This window comes from Oculina patagonica, chromosome 9, assembly GCF_052425735.1.
Source record: "Oculina patagonica isolate OP01 chromosome 9, crgOcupat, whole genome shotgun sequence".
Lineage (NCBI taxonomy): Eukaryota > Metazoa > Cnidaria > Anthozoa > Scleractinia > Oculinidae > Oculina > Oculina patagonica.
In genome coordinates, this window is record NC_135766.1 from 4,275,596 (window position 1) to 4,297,259 (window position 21,664).

At 36.7% G+C, this 21,664-nt stretch overlaps 2 protein-coding genes across 3 annotated transcripts; both read right to left on the bottom strand.

The window, feature by feature from the left end:
• Nucleotides 1-260: 260 nt before the first annotated feature.
• On the bottom strand, nucleotides 261-10,045 carry LOC144665245 (uncharacterized). 2 transcript variants are annotated; one of them, XM_078526449.1, is made up of 10 exons: nucleotides 9,853-10,045; nucleotides 6,308-6,558; nucleotides 5,775-5,889; nucleotides 4,580-4,702; nucleotides 4,279-4,401; nucleotides 3,919-4,044; nucleotides 3,035-3,160; nucleotides 2,709-2,834; nucleotides 1,767-2,000; nucleotides 261-1,090 (listed from the first exon to the last, which is right to left on the bottom strand). In XM_078526449.1, the coding sequence occupies exons 1-10, from the start codon at nucleotides 9,914-9,916 to the stop codon at nucleotides 756-758; spliced, it is 1,623 nt and encodes a 540-aa protein (XP_078382575.1). In that variant the 5' UTR covers nucleotides 9,917-10,045; the 3' UTR covers nucleotides 261-755. The 2 variants fall into 2 exon arrangements, with proteins under 2 accessions (XP_078382575.1, XP_078382576.1); XM_078526450.1 differs by lacking the exon at nucleotides 4,279-4,401.
• A 3,001-nt stretch (nucleotides 10,046-13,046) lies between these two features.
• Nucleotides 13,047-15,902, bottom strand: LOC144666546 (uncharacterized; the record flags this gene model as incomplete). The annotated part of the gene is made up of 1 exon (XM_078527966.1): nucleotides 13,047-15,902. A coding segment is annotated over one exon (2,217 nt), but the record flags the coding sequence as incomplete, so codon positions are not given.
• Nucleotides 15,903-21,664: the final 5,762 nt, after the last annotated feature.

Here is a 21,664-nt window from a genome sequence, read left to right on the forward strand (position 1 = left end):
CGTTATTGATATTATAAAACTTCGTAGGCGTCTTTGTGAATGTCTCACAAACAACAAGTCCGCCATTTTTTTCCAGTTTAATCGGCCGATTAGTGAGTTAATCTTCACCCGGAGCAGTGTTGAATTTAACCCTTAGTTTAATCGTTGATTAGCGCTAATCGGGCTTTGAGCAACGCAATCTAATCGCAGGTTAAATTTTAATCGTCGATTAGCATATTTAATCGCGGATTAGCGCTAATCGGAGTTTTGAACAACCGGGCCCAGAAAAGGGCCAGACGTAGTAAATTTCCTTGTGCTTATGCGGTATTTCGGTTTCACACGGCATAAAGCAAACGAAAGCACAAGCGTAAGCACAAGAAAAGGAAACATTTTGTTTTCACAGTGAAATAAGAGCTGTTATGCTTGAGCTTGTGCTTGCTCTAGTGCTTGCGTCGCTAGCGAAAAACCAGGCTAAACGAAACGTACCTTTAAATTTAAGCACACATTTTTCTAGGTCCAGGTAAAAGGAACAAATACTGATTCTTAAATGATAAATACGAGATTAAGTATTTATAAGTGCTCATCAATATCAGAAAAGGTCAATTCTTTGTCTAATCTATTTTTAAGGTAGTAATTAAAGGAGCCTGGAAGCAAGATTCAAGATTCCATGCAAATGTAAATACTAATCAAGGAGTGCTCACTCACATATACCATGTCACTGAGTACTAATTTTTGTTCAATTGTAGCAATCCTGTGAGATAATCCATTATTGACCTTTATGTTACTTTTAGGTAAAACACCTCAACTTCATCGGGATGGAACTTGTGAACCCCTGCGAGGACGGTCTCGCTGTCTTGTATATTATTTGGAACATCATAATCGTTGCCAAGGTTTGTAGTTGATGTGTTCGTCTTCGAATTTCCATGTCTGTCTATGTGGATATCTCTGGTTCCAAATGTTGGCCCGTAGTATCTCTTAAAGTAGATTGCCTCCTTTGAGTTCGTCACCATGCTCTTGAAGGGTCCAAGGTTTTCGTTATTATGTAGAGAAAAGATGAATGCTTTGGAAGTGGAACCATACCATTTATAATCTGTGTCAGTATCATTGGACTCTGAAATACAAGTGAAGAACAAAAAATTCGTGACTTTGTTTTCAAAATAAAGCAATTAAACATCACCTTCGCAGGTTATCTTGCAGCATGTCTGTCTGCTGCATAGTCCCAGTCATTGATCTCTTCCCCTAGCTACCCTACATCATGCACGTGCTCCTATGAAGGTTGGTTTTTTCTCGCCAAGGCAGGAGAAAAGGTGGTTTGGGAGAACTGGTAGGTAAATCGTCAATTAATTTTTGGAATGAAACTGTTGTTCTGGAAAACATGGTAGAATTTAGCTTACGATAACATTTGAAAAGTTTAAACTGTGATTTATATACAAGGCATAAAAGTATAAAACATTGATGTTTCATAGATTTTAGCCTTTTTAGCTAATAAAATTATTGTAACAACTTTTAATTGTCATAGAACAAATATAAAGGCAGACAGACAGACAGACAGACAGATAGACAGACAGACAGACAGACAGACAGACAGACAGACAGACAGACAGACAGACAGACAGACAGACAGACGGACAGACGGACGGACGGAACAAATGGACCAAACGGTCAGACTGAGTTTCAGGAAAAAAGACTTAAACAAAATGACAGACAGAGATAACGTAAATGTCCCTATTTCATAAAATTAATACAGAGAGACGCAGTCAATATTTAAAGAAAGCAGTTATAATTACCCCACGGAATATCAGTGTATCCTCCAAACACAAACTCTTTCACTCTTACAATAGTAACGGTGTTTCGCTTCCCATCACACTTTTCATGAAATGTGGAGTCGAGGTCGCCATGTAAAGACTGACGATAGCACAGCAGCCACTGAGAAGTATTTCCAACAGCTGGCGCAAGAAAACGGTAAAGATGATGGAGGTAGTATTGATTGTTTGATATTATCGTTGAATTTATGGTAAACACTGAAAATGAGTTAGAATGGAATAACATAAGGATCAGTTAGAACAATAGCTTTATGAACACAACGTAAGAAACGACCTTAGCTCCGTTTTTCGAAAGCCACGGAAACATTCGCTCGGACGTACATAATTCAAATTCATACCCTTAAGTTCCGTTCTGTTCATGCGCAGCAAAATTATTTTGCACTGAGTAGAAAGACCTTAGCTTTTTTTGCAAGACGTCAGACGTTTTCTGCTTCGACGTCATATAGCGCCATATGAAGCCAGTAGAGCCGCAATTTTGAATCCACTATCTTGGATTTCACTATTCCCACAGGGGACCCAAACGCTGTATTAGTTATACATAACCTTAAAATAAAAATTTTCTCATTTACCTGCGTTCCGGTGTCTTTTTTTCGCCGGTTTGGGCTCGAGAGAGCGAAGGCGGTTTACGTTGCGAGTTTCAAACGTCAATCGGTCTGTCGCAATGTCAATACGACGCGCCTCATGTTTCAATTATTATTAACTCAAGATACTAACACCATTATCTATTAACTCTCCTCGCGGGGGAGTTTCGTGTTTCAAAAGACACCGGAACGCAGGTAAATGTGAACATTTTTATTTTTAGATTATGTATAACTAATACAGCGTCTGGGTCCCCTGTGCTATTTCCTCTAAATTCCTGCATTCCCATTAAGACGTTGCATCCTTTCTCACTTAAGAGTTATGTACCTGCACAGTTGTGTCCATCACCAATGAATCCAGGTTTACAAGTACAGTTAAACGATCCAACGGTGTTGTTACACAAACCACCATCCTTGCTGCAGTCGTGGGTATCTTGCGCACACTCGTCGATATCTGGGGGAAAGTTTCATGACGTCAACTTAAACTGATCCCACCTTGACTTAATGACGTCTTTTGAACCTAGGACTAGCTAGTGATTTTTTATAATCTACAGTGATCTCTATTAATATTAACAGTGAATTCAAGGAAGGATTAATGTGTAAGCCATTTTTTTTGCTTTTACCAAAGCAAAACGAAACAACAAAAATATTTACCTGTACAATTATTTCCGTCTCCAGTATAGCCAGGCTTACAAATACAAATGTATGATCCGTTGCTGTTTCTACACAGAGCAGTTGCATTGTTACAGATGTGGATATTCTCAACACATTCATCAATATCTGAAAAAAGTGAAAATTGGAACCGCCAACTCGATTACTTTTTTTTTTTTTCGATTTTAAGGCAAGACCCATAAAAATGTAACAAAATTTGTCCCGTTTTAATTAATAGACTTTTTTTCATGTAGTCGTTATCCAATCAGAAACGGAGTACAGCTTACAGCTGACTTGGAATTTGGCATTATCTTTTTTTCAACGAAAAAATGAATAATTTTGAAGTGATCACTCTTCTGAGCGTTGTTACTGTAATAAGCCCACATTAAGAAAAATTCATTTTTAAGACTTTACACTATAACAGAAAAAAAACAATGACTGATGGAAAATAACAGATTTTTTTTATATAACACCATTACAATTACACTTTTAAAAGTTACAATCGTAAAAAAGCGAAGTAAAATAAGATAAAGAAGACAAAATGGCAGCGGTTGCATCTTACTTCGCCCCATTGCACCATGGAGGAGCACGGGGCATATTAAAACGCAAGGCACTTTCTCCTGGTCTGGGCTAACTGATTGATCGTATTGCAACCCATTTTCTACTGCTCTTAACCTTTCAACCACTGCCCTCCTTTAGTTTTGATTGGAAGCTCTCGCTTCCTTTTAACCCTGGAGAATACAGAACTGTGCTTGTCTGGTCACGGTAATGCTGCGCTTATTCTGAGCGAGTGCCAGGGCCCCATCAATTCATCGGCACTTTAATCCGCAAAGCACCTGAATTTCCATTAAGGCTTTGCATTTTTTTTTCATTAAAGAGTTATTTACCTGTACAGTTGTGTCCATCACCAGTGTATCCTGGTTTACAAGAACAGTTAAACGATCCCTCGGTGTTGTTACACAAACCGCCAACCTTGCTGCAGTTGTGGGTATCTTGAGCACACTCGTCGATATCTAAAATAGGTTGATTTGATATATGGAACATTGCGTAATATTAGTTATATCGATAAAAAAAATAGTTCATAGTTCGCTGAAAAATGACTAAATGTGCTTTAAATTATGTTGTGAAAATGGCAGGGAAATTAAACCAGTGGTCTGGGTAGAGTTTATGAACACTTTTTTTTTTTCATTTACACGTGCACGAACCAATGCAATTTTTTGGCCAATAATGCAAAACGATTAGTTAACCTGTGCAATTTTGTCCATCCCCACTATATCCGTTTTTGCATGTGCATTTATATGATCCCTTGGTATTGTTACACACTGCGTTCAAGTCGCAAATCTGAGTGTCTTCTTTGCATTCGTCAGTATCTGAAGCATATGAAAAATCTTACTTTAAATCGAGATTTAGAACATATCAAGAAAAAAATTGAAACTTTACAAAAAAAGGTATTGCCCTCCAGCATGTGTGTGTGTGTTATACTGTGTTTGTGCGTTATCTAACCTTCTATTAGACTTTAATGGCGTCTTAGCTACAAATTCATTTCACCTTCGCAATTCTGTCCATCTCCGGTGTATCCATCTTTACAGGTGCAAACGTACGATCCCTTGGTATTGTTGCACACTGCATTGACATCACATTTGTTGGTTTTTCCCTTGCATTCGTCGATATCTAGAATACAGATGTCATAGTTGATGTAGCAACACACCACAGAAAGCTTGGACACAAAAAAAGAAAAATATATATATTGAGTTCCATCCGCCAAGGCGGCGGGAACTCCCAGGAAACTTGGGCAGGTGTTTAGCGCGCTTCCTGGAACTTTACCTCTTTTTCCGAACAACGACGTAATCCGATAATCGATATCCTATTTCAGAGCAAACCTTAACCAGGAACTGTTTGTTTTCAGCCTGCGTTAACATTTAAGAAGTGCTTCAAATTCCTAACGTTTATTTCAAAAACACCATCTTATGTTTCTAGTATGCTAAGTTTAGAAAGTTCTCTCGGTCACTACTTTCCAGTGGCCAAGAACTGCTAATTGAGCCCATAGCTAAACTCAAGACCTACGGAGACCGGGCGTTCAGCACTGCTGCGCCAAGGCTGTGGAACAACCTGCCACTGAGCATCCGAAAATCGGCATCAGAAGACATTTTTAAGAAGAACCTAAAAACTTATCTTTTTTAAAGAAGCCTATGACATTTAATTAATTTTTATTTCTTATACACGTTTACTTTAAGTCCAGTTAAATAATCATGATATTTTTAGTTTTTAAATTTTTAACTTTTAAAACTTCACTCTCTGCATGTATAGATATTTTAACTCATTAGATTAATTTAGTTAGGTATTTTTATTTTTTTATTTTTTATATTTTAGCATAGTGATTGTAAAGCGCTATGAAAGATTAACTAAATAGCGCTATAGAAATGATGATGATTATTATTATTATTATTATTATTTAATAATACTTCTTAGAAGCTGAATCATAACAAATACCAAATTGATGATTAAACTGCACAACCTGTTTCTTTTCTTTTTTCAGATCAAACAGCTCGACAACCATGCTCTTTGAGGGCAAATCACCCCCCCCCCCCCCTTTCCAGGGCATTTAGCGTGGGGTCTTTTACTTCTTTTGTTTCTATTGCTTGTTCTGTTTTGTTGGTAAGCTTTTTTAAATGCCTCACTGTTTTCTTCTTTTTTTGCGAACCACTGCGTGACAGCAAGACTGATGCTTATATTGATAACTTACCATGTTCACAATTGTTACCAGTGAATCCAGATTTGCACAAACAGCGATATCTTTTTCTTGTAAAACCAGTCTGACAGGTTGCGTTGTTCTGACAAGGAGCCTTTCCACAAGCATTCTTAAAAACAAGAAACTGTTAGGGAATACTGCTAATCACGTTTAAAAATCAGGACCAGCATCGATTGGGCGCGACACCTCTTTCAACACAGAGAATATGAGTCCGACAAATGTTTGGAAGAAAACAATTACTTTGCAACAACGATACACAGTAATGTCTTACAGCATTTACCTCTACTTGACCAGATGAAGGTAAAGAATAAAACAGACTCATAAATATCTATTTATGTAGACATGAGTGAACACAACTTAGCTTAATTAGAGCTGTTTTCCCAAGCCACAAAAGGAAATGATGGAGGGTTTTAGTTTCAGTGATCTCGGAAAATCATTTATATTTAGCAATCCTTTTCCTGAAGATTTTTGTTTGACATTTACTTTAAACTGATGAGACTGGAAATGCATGTAGATTATAATCTTACATTTGTTCCATGATACACATAGCTTTCTGCTTTAACCAGGTCCTTCTCGTGCTCTTTATGTGTTGAATTGTTCAAGTCACAGATGTGTGTTCCTGTGAATTCAAAGTTGATGCTGACACAGTTGTGCTCCAAGTAGCATTGAAATTCACAGGAGTCCTGGTCCAGCACTTTAATGGTTCTTATCACGTGATTAATCAGACGTTCTCCATGAAAGAAGTACGATCCTGGGAACTCCAATTCACGGCATTGATCTGAAAAAAAAAATCGTGAAACGATTATTTGAGGTTTTGGTCATGTAAACCATCACTCTTGTACTGTTTATGTTTATGACTGGCGGACACCGCGAATTATCATTATTTTTCGTATCTCTTTGTTAATAGGCGGTTGTTCCACGGTCGAGGAATATCCCAAGTGAAACCTTTGTGCACAATCGGTCAAAACATGATGTATGACAAAATACTTTTCACAATAAATTGGAAATATATTCTGTGGCATTCTCTTCCCGTTTTAAAATAGCCAATGAAAATGTCTAAAAAGAGTTATCGCATCCATCGTTTGCTAAACTGCTGCCATTTTGCGTGGTTCCTTTTTTGACAGAAAAGTATAGAGCACTTAAAGAAACGTACCATGAAGTTCCAATTTTTCAAACCTTCAATGGGAACAAAATTTTTGAGAAATCAGCTATAAAATTTCAGTATTCGACAAAGAGCAACCAATTTGGTAGTTGTCGGGAGGCTCGAGAAAGTGGGATACAACGCACTCTAATTATTTCATTTCTCTTCTTAATTTTGTAAAGTAAACTTTTCAAGCACTGACGTTGGTATCAAGTTCAAATCAATAAATGTGAAACTTTGTTCTTATTTGACTACTTAGCGTTTATTTCCAATGGTTTCTTAAGCCCAGCCGTCTGTTTGTAATATTTCAGAAAGTGTTGGTGGCTTCTGGATTCCTCAATCGCACTGATCGGGTGAATTCCCTGCTTTCGTAGGGGCTTGATTGTTGATTCCATTCTACTAGCGCGCAGTCTTGAACATGGTCAGCTCCTCGCAAGGCATACGACCGCTTGTTTTCTCGCAGCATGGTCTTTGGGTACGTTTCTTAGGGTTTCGGGTTTGAAAGCTGTCCGAATGCGGTTATTTTTACTATTTTTTATAAACACGACTAAATTTCAAGGACCTTTAAGTATGGATGCATGCATTGCAATCCCTAATGTCCGTTCATGTGCTTAAGCCACTTTCTCTTTTTGCTTTGTTTAGCAGGAATATGGTTTTTAAGATTGCGACTTTCGCTTTCGGGTCTAAACTAATTATTTGACTCGCAAACACATTCATAGTTAATACATCAAAATTGTATTATTTTGATCGTTAAAAAAACTGATTATTTAAATTTTTACGTTCGCGGGATCTTGTAAATGCATATTTAGAGAACTAGCCGAAAATCGAATTTATTCAGGAGCGTTGCTAACGAAAATGAAAACAGTAACTTGATATCACAAACTACCTGCTATGGGTAAATGTGTTCTTAATTGGGTAGATACAAAAACCTTGTCTTATTGGTTCTCTTCCTACTTTGCCGTTCTAATATATTTCATTTTCTACTTTGCTAAAAATTTAACTAGACACTCGCTCCAAGCAAGTAAATGTTTCAAGGAATAAAACCTTAGATATAGACATCGTTTAACTGTTTTCAGAAGGAGGAAACATGTTGCCTTATAAACTAAATGAGAAAAGTCAATAAACTTAAAAAAAAATACCGAAACTATAAAAAAAATAATCACACATAATGAGCTTACTGAGATGATAGGAAGACGCCCTCCAGAAAGAGAGCTGGAGGATTTAATGAGGTCCTGTAGTAAACACATACTGCATGACCGAAAGCTAACCAAATAGTCAAGTTACTTTCAACAATATGGACGAAAAAAATCGTACACATATAACTAACATGTAGGAGAACTGAATGATAGATAAACTTGCAATCCACGCAAGCTGAAGCAGGTGTTAGTAATGCAAGCAAAACAAAGATGGCGAAACTGAGAATGTTCATTTTATGTTTGGTCACAGCGCACCCCGTGCGTTATTATTATTTAGCGGACATGTTCGCTTATGGACGATTTGTTTACAACCGAGAAATATCCTAGTTATATTATAACATAGCTAGCTAGAGCCGCGCAGTCAATTCAGTGTACGCGAGCGTGCACAAAATCCAACAGTGCATGCTAATAGCGTGAGCATCATGGTGTGAGCAAATCGCTTTGCCGGATTTTTTTTTTCTCTCGAGCGAGTTTTTGGCGCGGGTTTAAATCTGCATTTCCACCGTTAATATTAAGCAATTGGTTCATGGTTTTAGCTATGTACTATTGAGTCATGGTGCACGCGGGATGTTTAAGGAGCACTCAAGAAGTGGGAGTTGCTTTCGGCTGTCACCTCGGGCAACTCTTACGCTTCTTTCGTGCTCTCCAAATTTCCCGCGTGCTCCATAACTCGATAGTGCACGCTAAAGCATGAACCGATTGTCAACTCTATTTTCGTTTGTACATGTTGTATGGTACGATATTTCAACAAAAACTCAAAATATATTCTGTGGTATTTTCTCGTTTGCTAAACTGCGACGTTTTGCTTGGTTGTCCTTTAAAAGAAAGTAAAGAAAGCCTAAAGAAATTTACAGGGAAATTCCGATCTATCAAACCTTACAAGGAAACAAAATTGTTCTGGGGCTACATGTACCTCGATTGCATTGTAGTCCCTGCTTTACTGGGAATTTGACTACTGATTCGCTTTTGCTCGCGCGCGATCTTGATCAATATTATTTTTTTTATATAAACACGACTCATTTTGATGGCTCTTTGAGTATAGATGCATGCATTGCAAGTCATAATGCGGTCGATCGTGTTCTTAACACACTCTTTTTTTAATGCTTAGCTTAGCATGAATTGGGGTTTTCGTTTTCGGGTAAATACTGATTATTTGACACGAAAATGCACTCATAGTTTATACGTACACATGTTTAGAGAGCTAACCGAATTTAAAAGTTATTCAAGAGCGTTGCTGGCGAAAATGAAAACAGTAAGTTGATATCGATAACTACCTGCTATCGGTAAATGTGTTCTTAATTGAGAAGATACATTAACTTTGCCATATTGGTTCTCTTCCTATTTTGCCGGTTTTTTTTTTCTATTTTTTTTTTTTTTTTACTTTGCTAAAAATAAATACTCGCTCCAAGCAAGTAAAAGTTTTGAGGAATAAAACCTTAAATACAGGCATCGTTTACTTTTTTCAGAAGGAAAAAAAATGTTGCCTTATAAACTAAATTAGAAAAGTCAGTAAACTAAAAAATACCGTAACTATGTCAAAAATAATCACACATAATGATAGGAAGACACCCTCCAGAAAGAGAGCTGGAGGATTTAATGATGTCTTGCAGTAAACACATACAGCATGACCGAAAACTAACAAAATAGATATGTTACTTTCAACAACATGGTCGAAAAAAATATTACACTTATTATAACCACACATAGAAAAGAAGTGAATGATAATTAAACTTACCATCCACGCAGGCTGAAGCATGTTTCAGTTGTGCCAGCAAAACAAAGATGGCAAAACGTAGCATTTTCACAGAATCTTAATGTCGATGATATCGATGATGTTCTTGACTTGGGACAACACGCTATTCTCTCTTTAAAAAACGTAAATTTTCTAAAAGCGATGCAGAAAGCTCATCCGCAGTGTAAAATTGCTTCAAACTGTCTTCATCTTGAAATCTACACTCAAGCTGCGCCCGATTGAGCGTTTTACGAACTCAGTTGCGCTGTCAGTTTTGACCAATAGAAAAGCTTGACTGAAACATCTGTCTTGAAAATTATTTTAATGAGCTAATTTGACAATAATTGTTATTTTACTGCGAATTTTCACGTTAAATGCTATTGGCATTGTTGAAACCAATTTGTACTTGCTGCAACATTCCGTTCTCAGTTCACTATATGTAACCTTCAAAGGTATCCGGGAATCCTGTTGTTGATAAAAAATCTCAAAGTGTCATTGCAGGCCACTGAATGAAACTTTTTAAAATATTTTTGCGCGGTAATTAATAATTAATTTGCATAAAATAACGTCGTTCTAACAGGAGGGGGTGATTACCAAAGACTGATCTAAAAAAGGTTTGACTTCTTTAACACACAAACTTGTGCGCGATGCAACGTTTGCCTATACAGTACAATACAATACTTTTGTTAAAGAATCCTTAAAAGGTTTGCCTCGATATTCCATGTGTTAAAGACGATTTTAAGCTTGCGAAAGCAAATAATGTCACTTTAAGCAATAGTGCCATCATTTGTTTTCTGTCCCACATGCTTTTATGCGTTTCGTCAGCACTTACAGCAGATGAATTATGTATTATAATAATCACAACTTCCTGTTGCTATGGTCGAAACCACTAATAGGACCTTTTTTAGATCCAAATTTAAGGAGAAAGTAAATGACGATCATTCATACAACTGCCTGAGTCAGTTAAAAGTTTCTCTTGTCTTTTAACGGTGAAATTGTAGCAAGAATAAATTGGGTCTCATCCACTCTTTTTAAAAACTTTCAGGATTTTAACGCCCTTTAACCAAATTGCATCAAGTGAACCGCGAGTTTTACATCTCAATTTTGCAAGTATACATGGATATATGTCAAAAATTGAAATTATTGCTTCCTCTTTTTATTCACTATTTTTTCCTCCAGACTGTTTCGATGAACCTAACCTCGCTGAACCTAGTCCTTCTAAAACAAAAATAAAAAAAAACGGTATATACCTAGATACAATTCTGCATTTCGCAAAAAACAACACCTACGGATATGCATATACAAACCGCTAAGTAATGCGTCTGGAAACAGGCGGAAAAATATTAAAGGTGTGACATAGTTTGAGTGTGACATAACTATTTGGGGCCCACAGTTTTAGCTAAAACTGTGGGCCCCAAAAAAGACACACCTACATACGGGCATAAAAATGCTCATCGTCTTCAGAGTTGCCAGTTAGCGTGTAAATTAAACTAGCGGTGATTTTATCGCCGTGATATCTCAGGAGTTTCGAACATGCAACTTCCGTGCTGCAAAAATTGCATTGAGTTGCGCGACAAAAATCGTCTGTGTAAACGGGCCTTTATAAAGCTTGATGCTGTGGCTACGTCGAGAACACAAAAACAATTATTATGTGAATACGACATATCAACAGAAAAAAAAAATCAAATTAAACGAAAATTTATATTTCGAGGGCACTTAATGTTGCCTTTCTTTGTCCCACTTTGACCAGCAAATTTTCTCTGAATAAGTTTCAATTGCTGCGATCGAGAGTACTGAGTAACAATTGTCACGACTGAAACTATGTCTATTAACATAACAATCCAATAAACAAAAATACAAAAAAAAAAGGTTCTTGCATTTTTTGGCTTCTTATTGAGAATAAACAAGTTTTAAATATACATAAGAATTTAAAGTCGGTCCTGTTTTATGGTCACGTACGCGTATTGCACTCAGTTACAATAGCAGTTATTAAAGTATTTTCCTATTTTACGTTGTACTTTGCTTAAAGCTCCAGTTTCCCTTATTATTGAGCAATCCACATTCCTATGCTTAAATCGCCATTCCACAAATTACTTGGGGATCATTTCGGGGTTAGCGTTAAAAAATCTGGGGATCATTTCGGGGTCGGGATCATTTCAGGGTCAATTTGGGGATCAGTTCGGGTTTGGGGATCATTTCGGGGTCGGGATCATTTCGGGGGCCGTACAGATATCTGTTGTAAAGACACACCTACTTACGGGCATAAAAATGCTCATCTTCTTCAGAGTTACCAAATAAATTGGCTAAAAATGGTCAACTGCTTTATCTTAAGTAACGATCAAGCAGCTCCCTCCTGACAGGAAGTGTCAGTCAATGGGTTAGCAAAAGCGCTATTGGCTAAACCTGACAGACGTAACGCTTACACCACATCGAAGCTAAAACGTATTTGAAGCGACAAAATTTGATGGCTTCGGCATTGTCAGCCTTGACAAGCTTTCTTTATGGAAAAATAAAAGAACATGGGTTCTATTATCCATGATTTTTTCTTTTTGCTGTTTCGTCTGAAACATGCCTCCTGCCGTTGGGATGGTGAATTTTATGCTAGTTGCTAGAGAAATCTCAACAGGTAACTTAGCTCTTGTTGACATTCATGCAGGAATATATTGAGCTTCTATCAATTAAGTATACCACATATCTGACTGGATTTATTAAAACCAGGTTATGAATATTTTCACCGTTTTAAGCGCAAATCGCCGAAAACGCGTTTTTTTTAAAAGCAGACGATATAAAAACTAAACGGTGAATGTCAGTCTTTTTTTCTCTTCTCCTCTTTCTTATCTACTTTTCGGCGCTGTTGCTCATTTTTTTTTTCTGGGCATGTTCTTAGCCATATCGCAGTGCAATGTACGTGGTTAAAAACACTCAGGTCACTTTTCGTTGACCACGTGTTTACAAATCCAGTTAGCATGTATTGTTCCACTTTTTGCTGCTCCATAACAACTGACAACAACACAAATTGTTAATGACGAAATATATACTTTTTGCCGATTAATCTATACTACGATACCTTGCGATGAGTACAAGTGTCCTTCTTACTTCATTGCATTGCAGGTGTATGTTGAGAAAACAAGTATTGCATTTCAATTAAAGACACACGACACATCAAACTTTAAATGAATTTATTTTGTTTGTGTATACATCGATTTTAAAAGCAAAATAACGAGAAGAAAAGATAATAGTAATTATTACAGGAGTTTCTTAACAGAAAGTATTTAGTGAGTAATAGGGATTAAAATGATAATGTACCTTATCCAATTTGGAGTATATCGTTCAGATTGTTTCTAATCAGTGTTGTTTTTAATAAATTGACCCTTTTACTGGAAAAAGATATCATTTGATTATAATAACATTTATAACCTGATAAGTCATTGATTGAGTTTGTAATGTGCTATGTAATATCCAAAGGGAACAGATTACTTCATATCTGACATGTGCAACTGTCACTTCATTACGTCACTATTATTGAAAATGATTTATTATATCTGCTCTAAACCGGATGTAACACCGCAACAAAAATCACTTAAAATTGAATGGAATAAAAGTGGCATGATAAATCGGCCCCTATCGTTAAGGGAGATTCTTTCGAAGAGACTGATCTAAGAAATATTATTTATCAGTTTTCAAAGTTTCACGCGGTAAGTTAGATTTAATTTTGATTCATATCTGGCGATGATTTCGACAACATTTTTTTTTAATCTATTCCAAAGTTGAATGTAATTCTGAAGCCAAAACCAAACAAACATGAAAAGAATGGATGGATGTTTTTTTTAACTGTGTCAATCTACCTGAATGACATCCTCGTCGGTTTTAATATTCAAAGTTTCACGCGTTACCTCCATGTACTTCTCATAGAGATCAAAGATCATAGGGTACGATGAACCAGGCTCTAAGAAATCGTTTATATCAAGCAGACAATCGCCGTATTCATTAATTATTTTTTCAGCGTTTAGAATGTGAGCGGTGAACCGAAATCTTTTTTTGTAAGGGAGGCCCGGTTTATTGAGTTTGAGCATTATGGGAACCATGAGAGTCCCAGGTTTGTCAGGGTTGGGCTCACTTGAGGTGAAGCCGCGACGCACTGTGAGCGTCAGTGATTCACCATCAACGCCAGAAGGATCTAGAAAATACTCATCGCTGACGACCACGTAATCAGTACCACCTTTCATATTGATGTCGTAAACGCTTCTCTCAGTTGTCTGGGGGTCTGGCCATTTTAAAAACAATAGGTCGCTTTTGTCGCCATCTTCGAAATTAACAAACCTTTGTCCGGGCCCGTAATTTAAGTTTATTTTTTCGCCAGTAATTAAGACAGGATTTATATGTTCGAGATCTATTGGCCGAGATCCAGCATTGTTTATAACAAGATTACCTTTTGATGCCGTCTCCAACAACACTTCAAATATAGGCCTTGGTGAGTTACCTGTTGTATCAAAAACTTTCAACTTTCTGTTTTGAAGAATAACATCGTTTGCCTTAATTCTTAGTGGGTTAACCATATGTAAGTTAAGCTTTGGAGACCATGAGCTTTTGTCCACAATTTGAACCTGACGAGGTTGCGGCGCATTATAGGCAACAAAATCATTACAGTTGAATTCATAAACATTGCGCCCACCTATTTGGACAACTTTTAAACCGGAGGTATGAAGGACCACGTGGTCGTCAAATGGTGAACCACTGAAAAGGGCAACATTTCTAACGGCGCCAAGTCTGTGAGTGTTTCTGTTTTGTCCGTGGTAATATTTTACAATGCCCGTTCTGAAATCAAAATGCACGCCTTTTATATCACTGCGATCTTTAGAAATTCCATTAAATGATAGGACATTTTCTCCTTCTCCTAAATCGGCCTGGAGTTTTCTTTCGTACGAACTCTCGAACTTTCCTATCATGCCATTTATATTCAAAGCATCGTGTCCGTCACGAGTTTTGACTAAAATTTCACTTCTTTCTTCCATTTTCGACTTTTTCTTTAAGTCCTTATAATCCCCTATGCTGATAACGTCGTTTTGGTGTGTACTGGAAACTGTATCACCTGAGGAATGCTTAGCTGTATCTATATCAACACCTTTCAGTTCAAAATCAGAAATGCCAAAATCTGAATCGAGAAATACATGTACCCCACCGTATTCAGTGCCTTCCTTAAATTTACCATAAAAATCAAAGCCAACCCACCCCATTGTTTTACACAGACCACTGAAAGGTGGATCACAGGGCATAATTGGACTTTTTATACGGTTATAGTTTCCAATACACACGTACTGGCCATCTTCAATCTCTTCCTTTGCCTTATAATGAGTGTGAGACGGACCTACAAATCCGCGTTGATAAAAGGAACTTCCTGATTGTGTTTGAACGTCTTTCATCTTTAAGTTAACATTATAGACGTCTGCGATACAAGCGGCCTGGTTGTTGACATAGACATCACTGTACTGTGATCCCATCTTCTCCAGGATTTCCATCCGCTTATCGATTCGTTCCTGGCAGGCGTCCCTCAAGCTCTGTAGTTGTCCAAGCCTTTCCTTGTACGCTTCCACTGCAGCTGTGTCATAGTTTGGAGAAGCGAATAGTTCCACTAGCGTGGCCGCGATACCAAGAATGGCCCCCGCTAAAGCGCCAATTGGACCAAGCACGGCCGTTCCTGTTGCTACAGCGGCAATAAATGTAGTTAACCCAACCACTCCTGCAGCAATACTTAACGAGGCAGCGGCGATACCTGCCGGGTTATTATCTTTGATAGCAATGTCTAGTCCCCAGATATTAAGACCAATTGTTAACGTGTCTGTGAGTGGCCCTAGCACATCAAAGACTGAAGCTCCTTTTAACCACTTGCTTGCTTTAGAAAAGACTTTTCCGACCTTACTCAAACGAGGAAATTTATCAACGTCAACACGAAAAGCATCTTTCAAAGCTTGTTTTGCTCTTTGTAGGGCACTTTTAATTTGTCGATGTTTGTTGCTGATGGTTTTCTGAACTCCTGCTCTAAAAGCCAGTTGTAATTATCAAAGGCTCTTCTGGTGTTTTCAAACTCCCTCTTTGTTTTGACCATGAAAGACGAGTATCCAAAGGTTGACCACTGACTTAATGGAGTGTGCCATCAGTGACGAGCTTCCCTTCCTAAAAAAAGTGGGATATAATCATTACATTTAGAATATAATCAACACGTTCTCGAGCGATTGTTGATGGCTTAAAAATGCTATATTCAAAAGGACTAATTAGATATGAAAATGTGGCCATTACAGGAGAGAGGAAAACTGGTAAACCTACAGAAAATACTTTGTTGAAATGCGAAAAGTTCTTTAGAAATGAAGTTTAGGTAGAGGTGGTTTTTCCCGATCGAAAGTGCGGAATTCGTGGTCAGGTCAAAGCTTCAAGCTAATGCGAAAAGTTGGTTAAAAATAAGGAGATAAAACACGCGCTATATACTTATGAAATACAACAACATGGTGAACGTGATCAATCGTGTTTTTCGTCGTGTAAACATGTAGAAGAAAGGTGTTTTAAGCCGCGCCTTATTTTGGAATATGCGATAGTGAATGTATAACCACAGAAATAGCCTGTCCTAAGGGAGGAAAAGCAAATACTAATGAATGCTTTGACTAGCTCGGACTACCATTCGGTCTGGTCGCGTCGACGGTACGTTAACGCTTTTATCCATCAGCATCAGAATTGCTAGTTTCCCCACCAAGCCTCGCTTTCGTCTAGCAAACTTATTCATTTTATAATAAACAAAATACCGAAGCAAGAAAGATGAAATACATACCCAATTCAAAACTGTATGAATAGGTGTGACAATAGTTTGAGTGAATGAAGCTTAGTGGCAAAGATTACAGAATACCTCACAAGGCTACTTTTGTCGATAAAAAAATTGGGACTAAAATACAAGAATATTATAAATCTAACATTTCCCCCAAAATGAAACTAAAATCTTATAACGTACGAGTGTTATTTTGAAAGTAGGTTTTAAAGATAAAAGTTAATAACACAGTTAGGTGTCATAATCCTCGTAGCACGTTGACTTCCCGGCGACGTTTTTGCGCGAAACAGAATCCTTTCGAAGCTTTTATTATGAGGATTTCCCTTATCTTCTATACTCGATATCGCTCTTCGGTTCATCTGTCTTCGTTTCTTGTCGTGCATCGCCGTTTATAAGATTTGAAAAAGTCCTTGGACAACGACAAAATCGAAGCCGAGAACTAAGAATAAGTCAAAAGTGGAATGTTGGCCGATGCATGTGCGGGCGGGATATCCTTCGAAAAAAAATGAACTAGCGTTGCTACTTTATTTTCTGTACACTCCCCCCCCCCCCCATATTTTTCTTGAGTTTCCATATTTCTCGCACGATGAGCTCAAATAGAAGATCGTACGTGACTGTCACACTATTGTTGTCGTTCAATTCCCGCGAAGATCGTTTCGCTCGCTGTGAACGGAAGGGGTGTCATTATTTTATTGGCCGGCTGCATAAAAAAATATCTTGTTGACATAAGAGCGTAAGGTGTTTACAAATCTTCGAATGGCGAAATCTCGTAATCGTTTTTTTGGGAGAATACCGTATCTTTGAGTGAACAAATAGGGTATGTAGAGTTGGCGGATTTCAACAAAATTTTGCAAGAAGACTTGCAAAGCATAAAAAAACAAAAGTATGTCAGGGATTTCCTGCATTTTCGATGCTTCGCTTGTGACGGCCGCGAACGCAACCGGGTCGGCAAATTATCTCATACCTTCACTCTAGCTACGGGTCTATAAAAAGACAACCATTAAGAATTAAGAAACGCCGTGACACGCTTTGAGAGATTGATGCAATAGTGGTTGTGTTTGACACCCCATTAATTCAGCGGAATGACACTCGGTCGACGTTTTCTCGTTACCACCTTTTTTCTTCTTAAGGAATGGTCTGCCAAACATTGGAATTTCCTTTTTTTCGAATTCCACAGTTCTTTGCTTTATTGTGTAGTTCACTATAAACGAACGCAAAAGTATTGTGTAACCCTTAAAGTTGGTTAATTTTGAGCACATGACCTCTTCAGGCTTCAAAGGCCCATTGCAAAAGCGTATAACAAAGTTACAAAATAAAAATGGAATTTTCAGTGGCTTAGTTTTCCACAGAGTTGTTTTTCATTCACTGTTATTTAATAACAATTTTATTGTGTTTTTTGATATTTGTTTTTTGCACGTTTTCTTGGAACTGGAACGCCAATACGACACCTTAAAGAAATTGGTAAATTTTTATCTAGGTCCTCTAACCAGCTCTTTTAAGGTCGAATGTATGAGTTTTTTTTTAAACGGGATTATTTAGTTACCGAAGTTTCACTTGTTGAAGTATAATATAGTACAAAGTGCATTTTTGATAATTGAAATAATATTTTGAATTTTTGTTTTAACTAACTAAAAATATTATCAATTAAAATTGTTTTTAAAGAACTCAGTTTTCAACAAAAGCGTTACAGTGTCCGTCGTCCACAAAATCAAAAGCGTTATAATTAATCGTGATCGGATGGAAAGACAAGCAGGCGCGAATGACAGACAATTAGAAGAAAAACAAACACAAACAACTGATTTCCCAGGTACAAAAACCCTTTCTATGTCCTGTTTCTTTCATTTGCGTTATTTATGCCGCCAATCTGATTTCTGTCTTTACTAAGCACCATTTTAAACGTTCACTGCAAATTGTGTTGAGATGCAGGTACCTGCTCTTCTTTTTTTTTTTTGGTAATCTTTAGACGGTAAGGTTTTAACCTAAGCTTTTAGTTTATTTAAAAATACGGTATTAATATGATTTTTTTGCCAAACGTCACTATGCCATGCGTATTTTTGGCCGGTAACTAAATAAGAAAGTTAACAATTTGCTGCAAGCTGGGCCCCCCAAAAAAGTGCAAGTACATACCAATAAATACAAAGAAAGGAAAAAGGATCTTTAATCGTTATTAAAATCGCCTCTGGATAAAAAAACGGAACGTTTCAATTCAGACGACAACACCAAATTGCATTCACCAAAAAAAGACATTTACCAGATAAAATACTACGACGAGTTGAGTTAAGAAAAAGTCGTTGCTTTATATAGTTATCTTAACACTTTCCGAGGTTGAGTAGAATTTAACTCTCTATATAATATCTAAGATGCTTTGTTTCAGTTTATTTTTCTTCAACAAGACGACTTGAAAATGCTTTTCTCTAAAAAAGCACGATCAAACGAACATGGTATTTTAGTAATAAGAATGCAAATCACAGAGTAAGAAAATAACCTGTCGTTCAACACAAGTTAGTTTTTGTTGGTTAAACGTGTCTTGCCGCCAAAAGGCGACGAAAATACTCGAGTTAATTGTTGTTTTCATTAATGTTCTGGCTTGCATAAGGGTTTTCACGCGAACTTTCTAGAGGAAACCAAAATCAGTTCATACTTATAGATCAATGGGCCTAAAGTTAAAGTGAAATAAAAATATATTTAGCCATTGTGACAAAGGAATCTTACAGTGCTAGCTAGAAAAGCATTTAATTATTTTAGAAATGTGTCTTTTTCCTTTTAACTGAAAGGGGCATGGCTTATTAGTTTGTTGATTTATATAAAATAAAAAATGTCCTCACCTCAAATACTGTGGAACTCACGATTTCTTTCTTGCTTGATCTTCTGAAGGGCAATGGGAAAAAGTGGTAAATGTTTGTTCAACTGAAGATCTTGAAATATATAAATAACAATACCATCACAGCAACTGACCCGAATAAAACACCATTTGAATTGACACCCATGGGGTCAACGCCATTTCCCGCCTTATGGGATAAGACCTATTAAGAACATTCCTATGTTTCCTTTCAAAGGAAACTCCAGTTTTCTCGCGGAGAAATTTTTCAGTCTTGTGTTAATAAGAAAAAAATAATAATTGTAAGTTTTTCAGTTTTCAAGAACATGTGCAAGGTTGTCGCCTTTTTGTGATTTTTCGATCGGGTTGACTGACCTGTTAGGATAATAAATAAGGTTTTTTTTTTCATTTTATTGTATTTTAAATTGCAGTTGACATTTTTTTTTAAACTAAGATGCGACGTCTGCGAAATCTATGTCTGCGACGTCTTAAATACAATAAGAATAAAGTTTCACTTGTTGAAGTTTTATATAGTACAATGTGCATTATGCTAAATAAAAATATTTTTCAATAAAATGTATTTTTAAAGAACTAAGTTTTCATCAAAAGCGTTTCATTGATCGTCTTCCACAAAATCAAAAGCGTTGTTATTATATTATATTATTCGCACATCGTAATCGGATGAAAAAACAGGCAGGCGCTAATGACAGACAGTCACCGGCAAAACGGCCAAGCATGCACAAAAAAAAACATTCGAAGCAAACAAGGAAAACTGACTTCCCTTGTAAAAAAGCCATTTTCATGTTCTGTTACTTGTATTACCGATATAAATGCAGTGAATCTGATTTATTTCTTTACTAGCACCATTTCTAACTTTCACATCAAATTGTGTTGAGTTGCAGGTACCTGCTCTTCATCTTTTGTTTGCATCCTTTGTCATTATTTTGGTAATCGTAAGACGATAAGGTTTAAACCAAAACTTTTTATTGTATTTGAAAATTTGGTACTGAAACTAAAAAATAAAAAACTTGTAGTGTTATTAATGACATTTTTTGTCAGACGTTATGCCATGGTAACTAAATGAGAATCGAACAATTCGCTGTAATAAAACTGGGCCAAACAAATGGTGCAAGTACATACCAATGAATACAAAGGAAGTGAAAAGAACCTTTAATTAAAATCGAGTAAGAAAGCTTCTGGGAAAAGAAAAGTTGAGATTAATCCAACTCAGACTATAACACCAAGGTGCAGGGAGCAAAAAAGACATTTTTCAGATAAGACGAGGTGAAATGAGATTTCGAAATAGGATAAGATAAGTCGTTGTTTTATATGGTGATCCTTATTCTTTCCGAGGATCGGTAGTATTTAATTCTCTATAGAATAGCTGTGTTACTTGCATTAGTAATTTTTTTGTTACCTTTCACTTTTATATTATTTTATACAGACAAATAAAATAGTGATTTTCTCTAACAAAAAGTACGATCAAACGAACATGGTCTTTTAGTAATTGGAATGCAAATCACAGAGTGAGAAAAAACCTGTCGCCCAACACAAGGTGGTTTTAGTGGGTTCAACGTGTGTTATAGCCAAAAGGCGACAAAATACCTGAGTTAATTATTGTTTTTATTAAGTTCATGGCTCGCGAATTCTTTAGAGGTTAACACCAACCTCTTGACACTTAAAATTAAAATTAGAGCTTAAAGCTTAAACTCAGAGTGGAATGAAAACATTCAATTTAGCCATTGTGACAAAAGAATCTTACAGTGCTTGCTAAATAAGCATTGAATTATGACAAAAATGTGCGACAGTCGTTTTCATTTCAAGTAATTTTAACTTAAATGTGCACATCAAAATAATTTTGTTGATATAAAATACAAAAATCCTCACCTCAAAATCTGTCGAGCTCACGATTTCTTTCTTGTTTGGTCTTCTGAAGGGCAATGGGAAATACCTGTATTTTTTTTGTTTAATATATTTCATTGACAATACTGTCACAGGAACTGACCCGAATAAAACACCAGCTGATTTTTAAGTCAGCGAAATTTCCCGCCTTATGGGGTAAAACGTATTTAAAACATTCAAATGTTTTTTACTTAGGAACCTCCACTTTCCTCTCGAAGAAATTTTCAAACTTGCGCTTCTAACAAAAAAAAAATGATTTACTCTACAATGCTGAAACTTAGCTG

Excerpts from the sequence above, each read along its gene's own strand:
- LOC144665245 (XM_078526449.1), bottom strand. The coding sequence starts at position 9,916 with ATGCTACGTTTTGCCATCTTTGTTTTGCTGGCACAACTGAAACATGCT. Across the intron at positions 6,559-9,852 it reads TGCTTCAGCCTGCGTGGATG|ATCAATGCCGTGAATTGGAG; the intron begins GTAAGTTTAATT and ends TTTTTTTTTCAG. Across the intron at positions 2,835-3,034 it reads AGACGGAAATAATTGTACAG|ATATCGACGAGTGTGCGCAA; the intron begins GTAAATATTTTT and ends ACTTTCCCCCAG.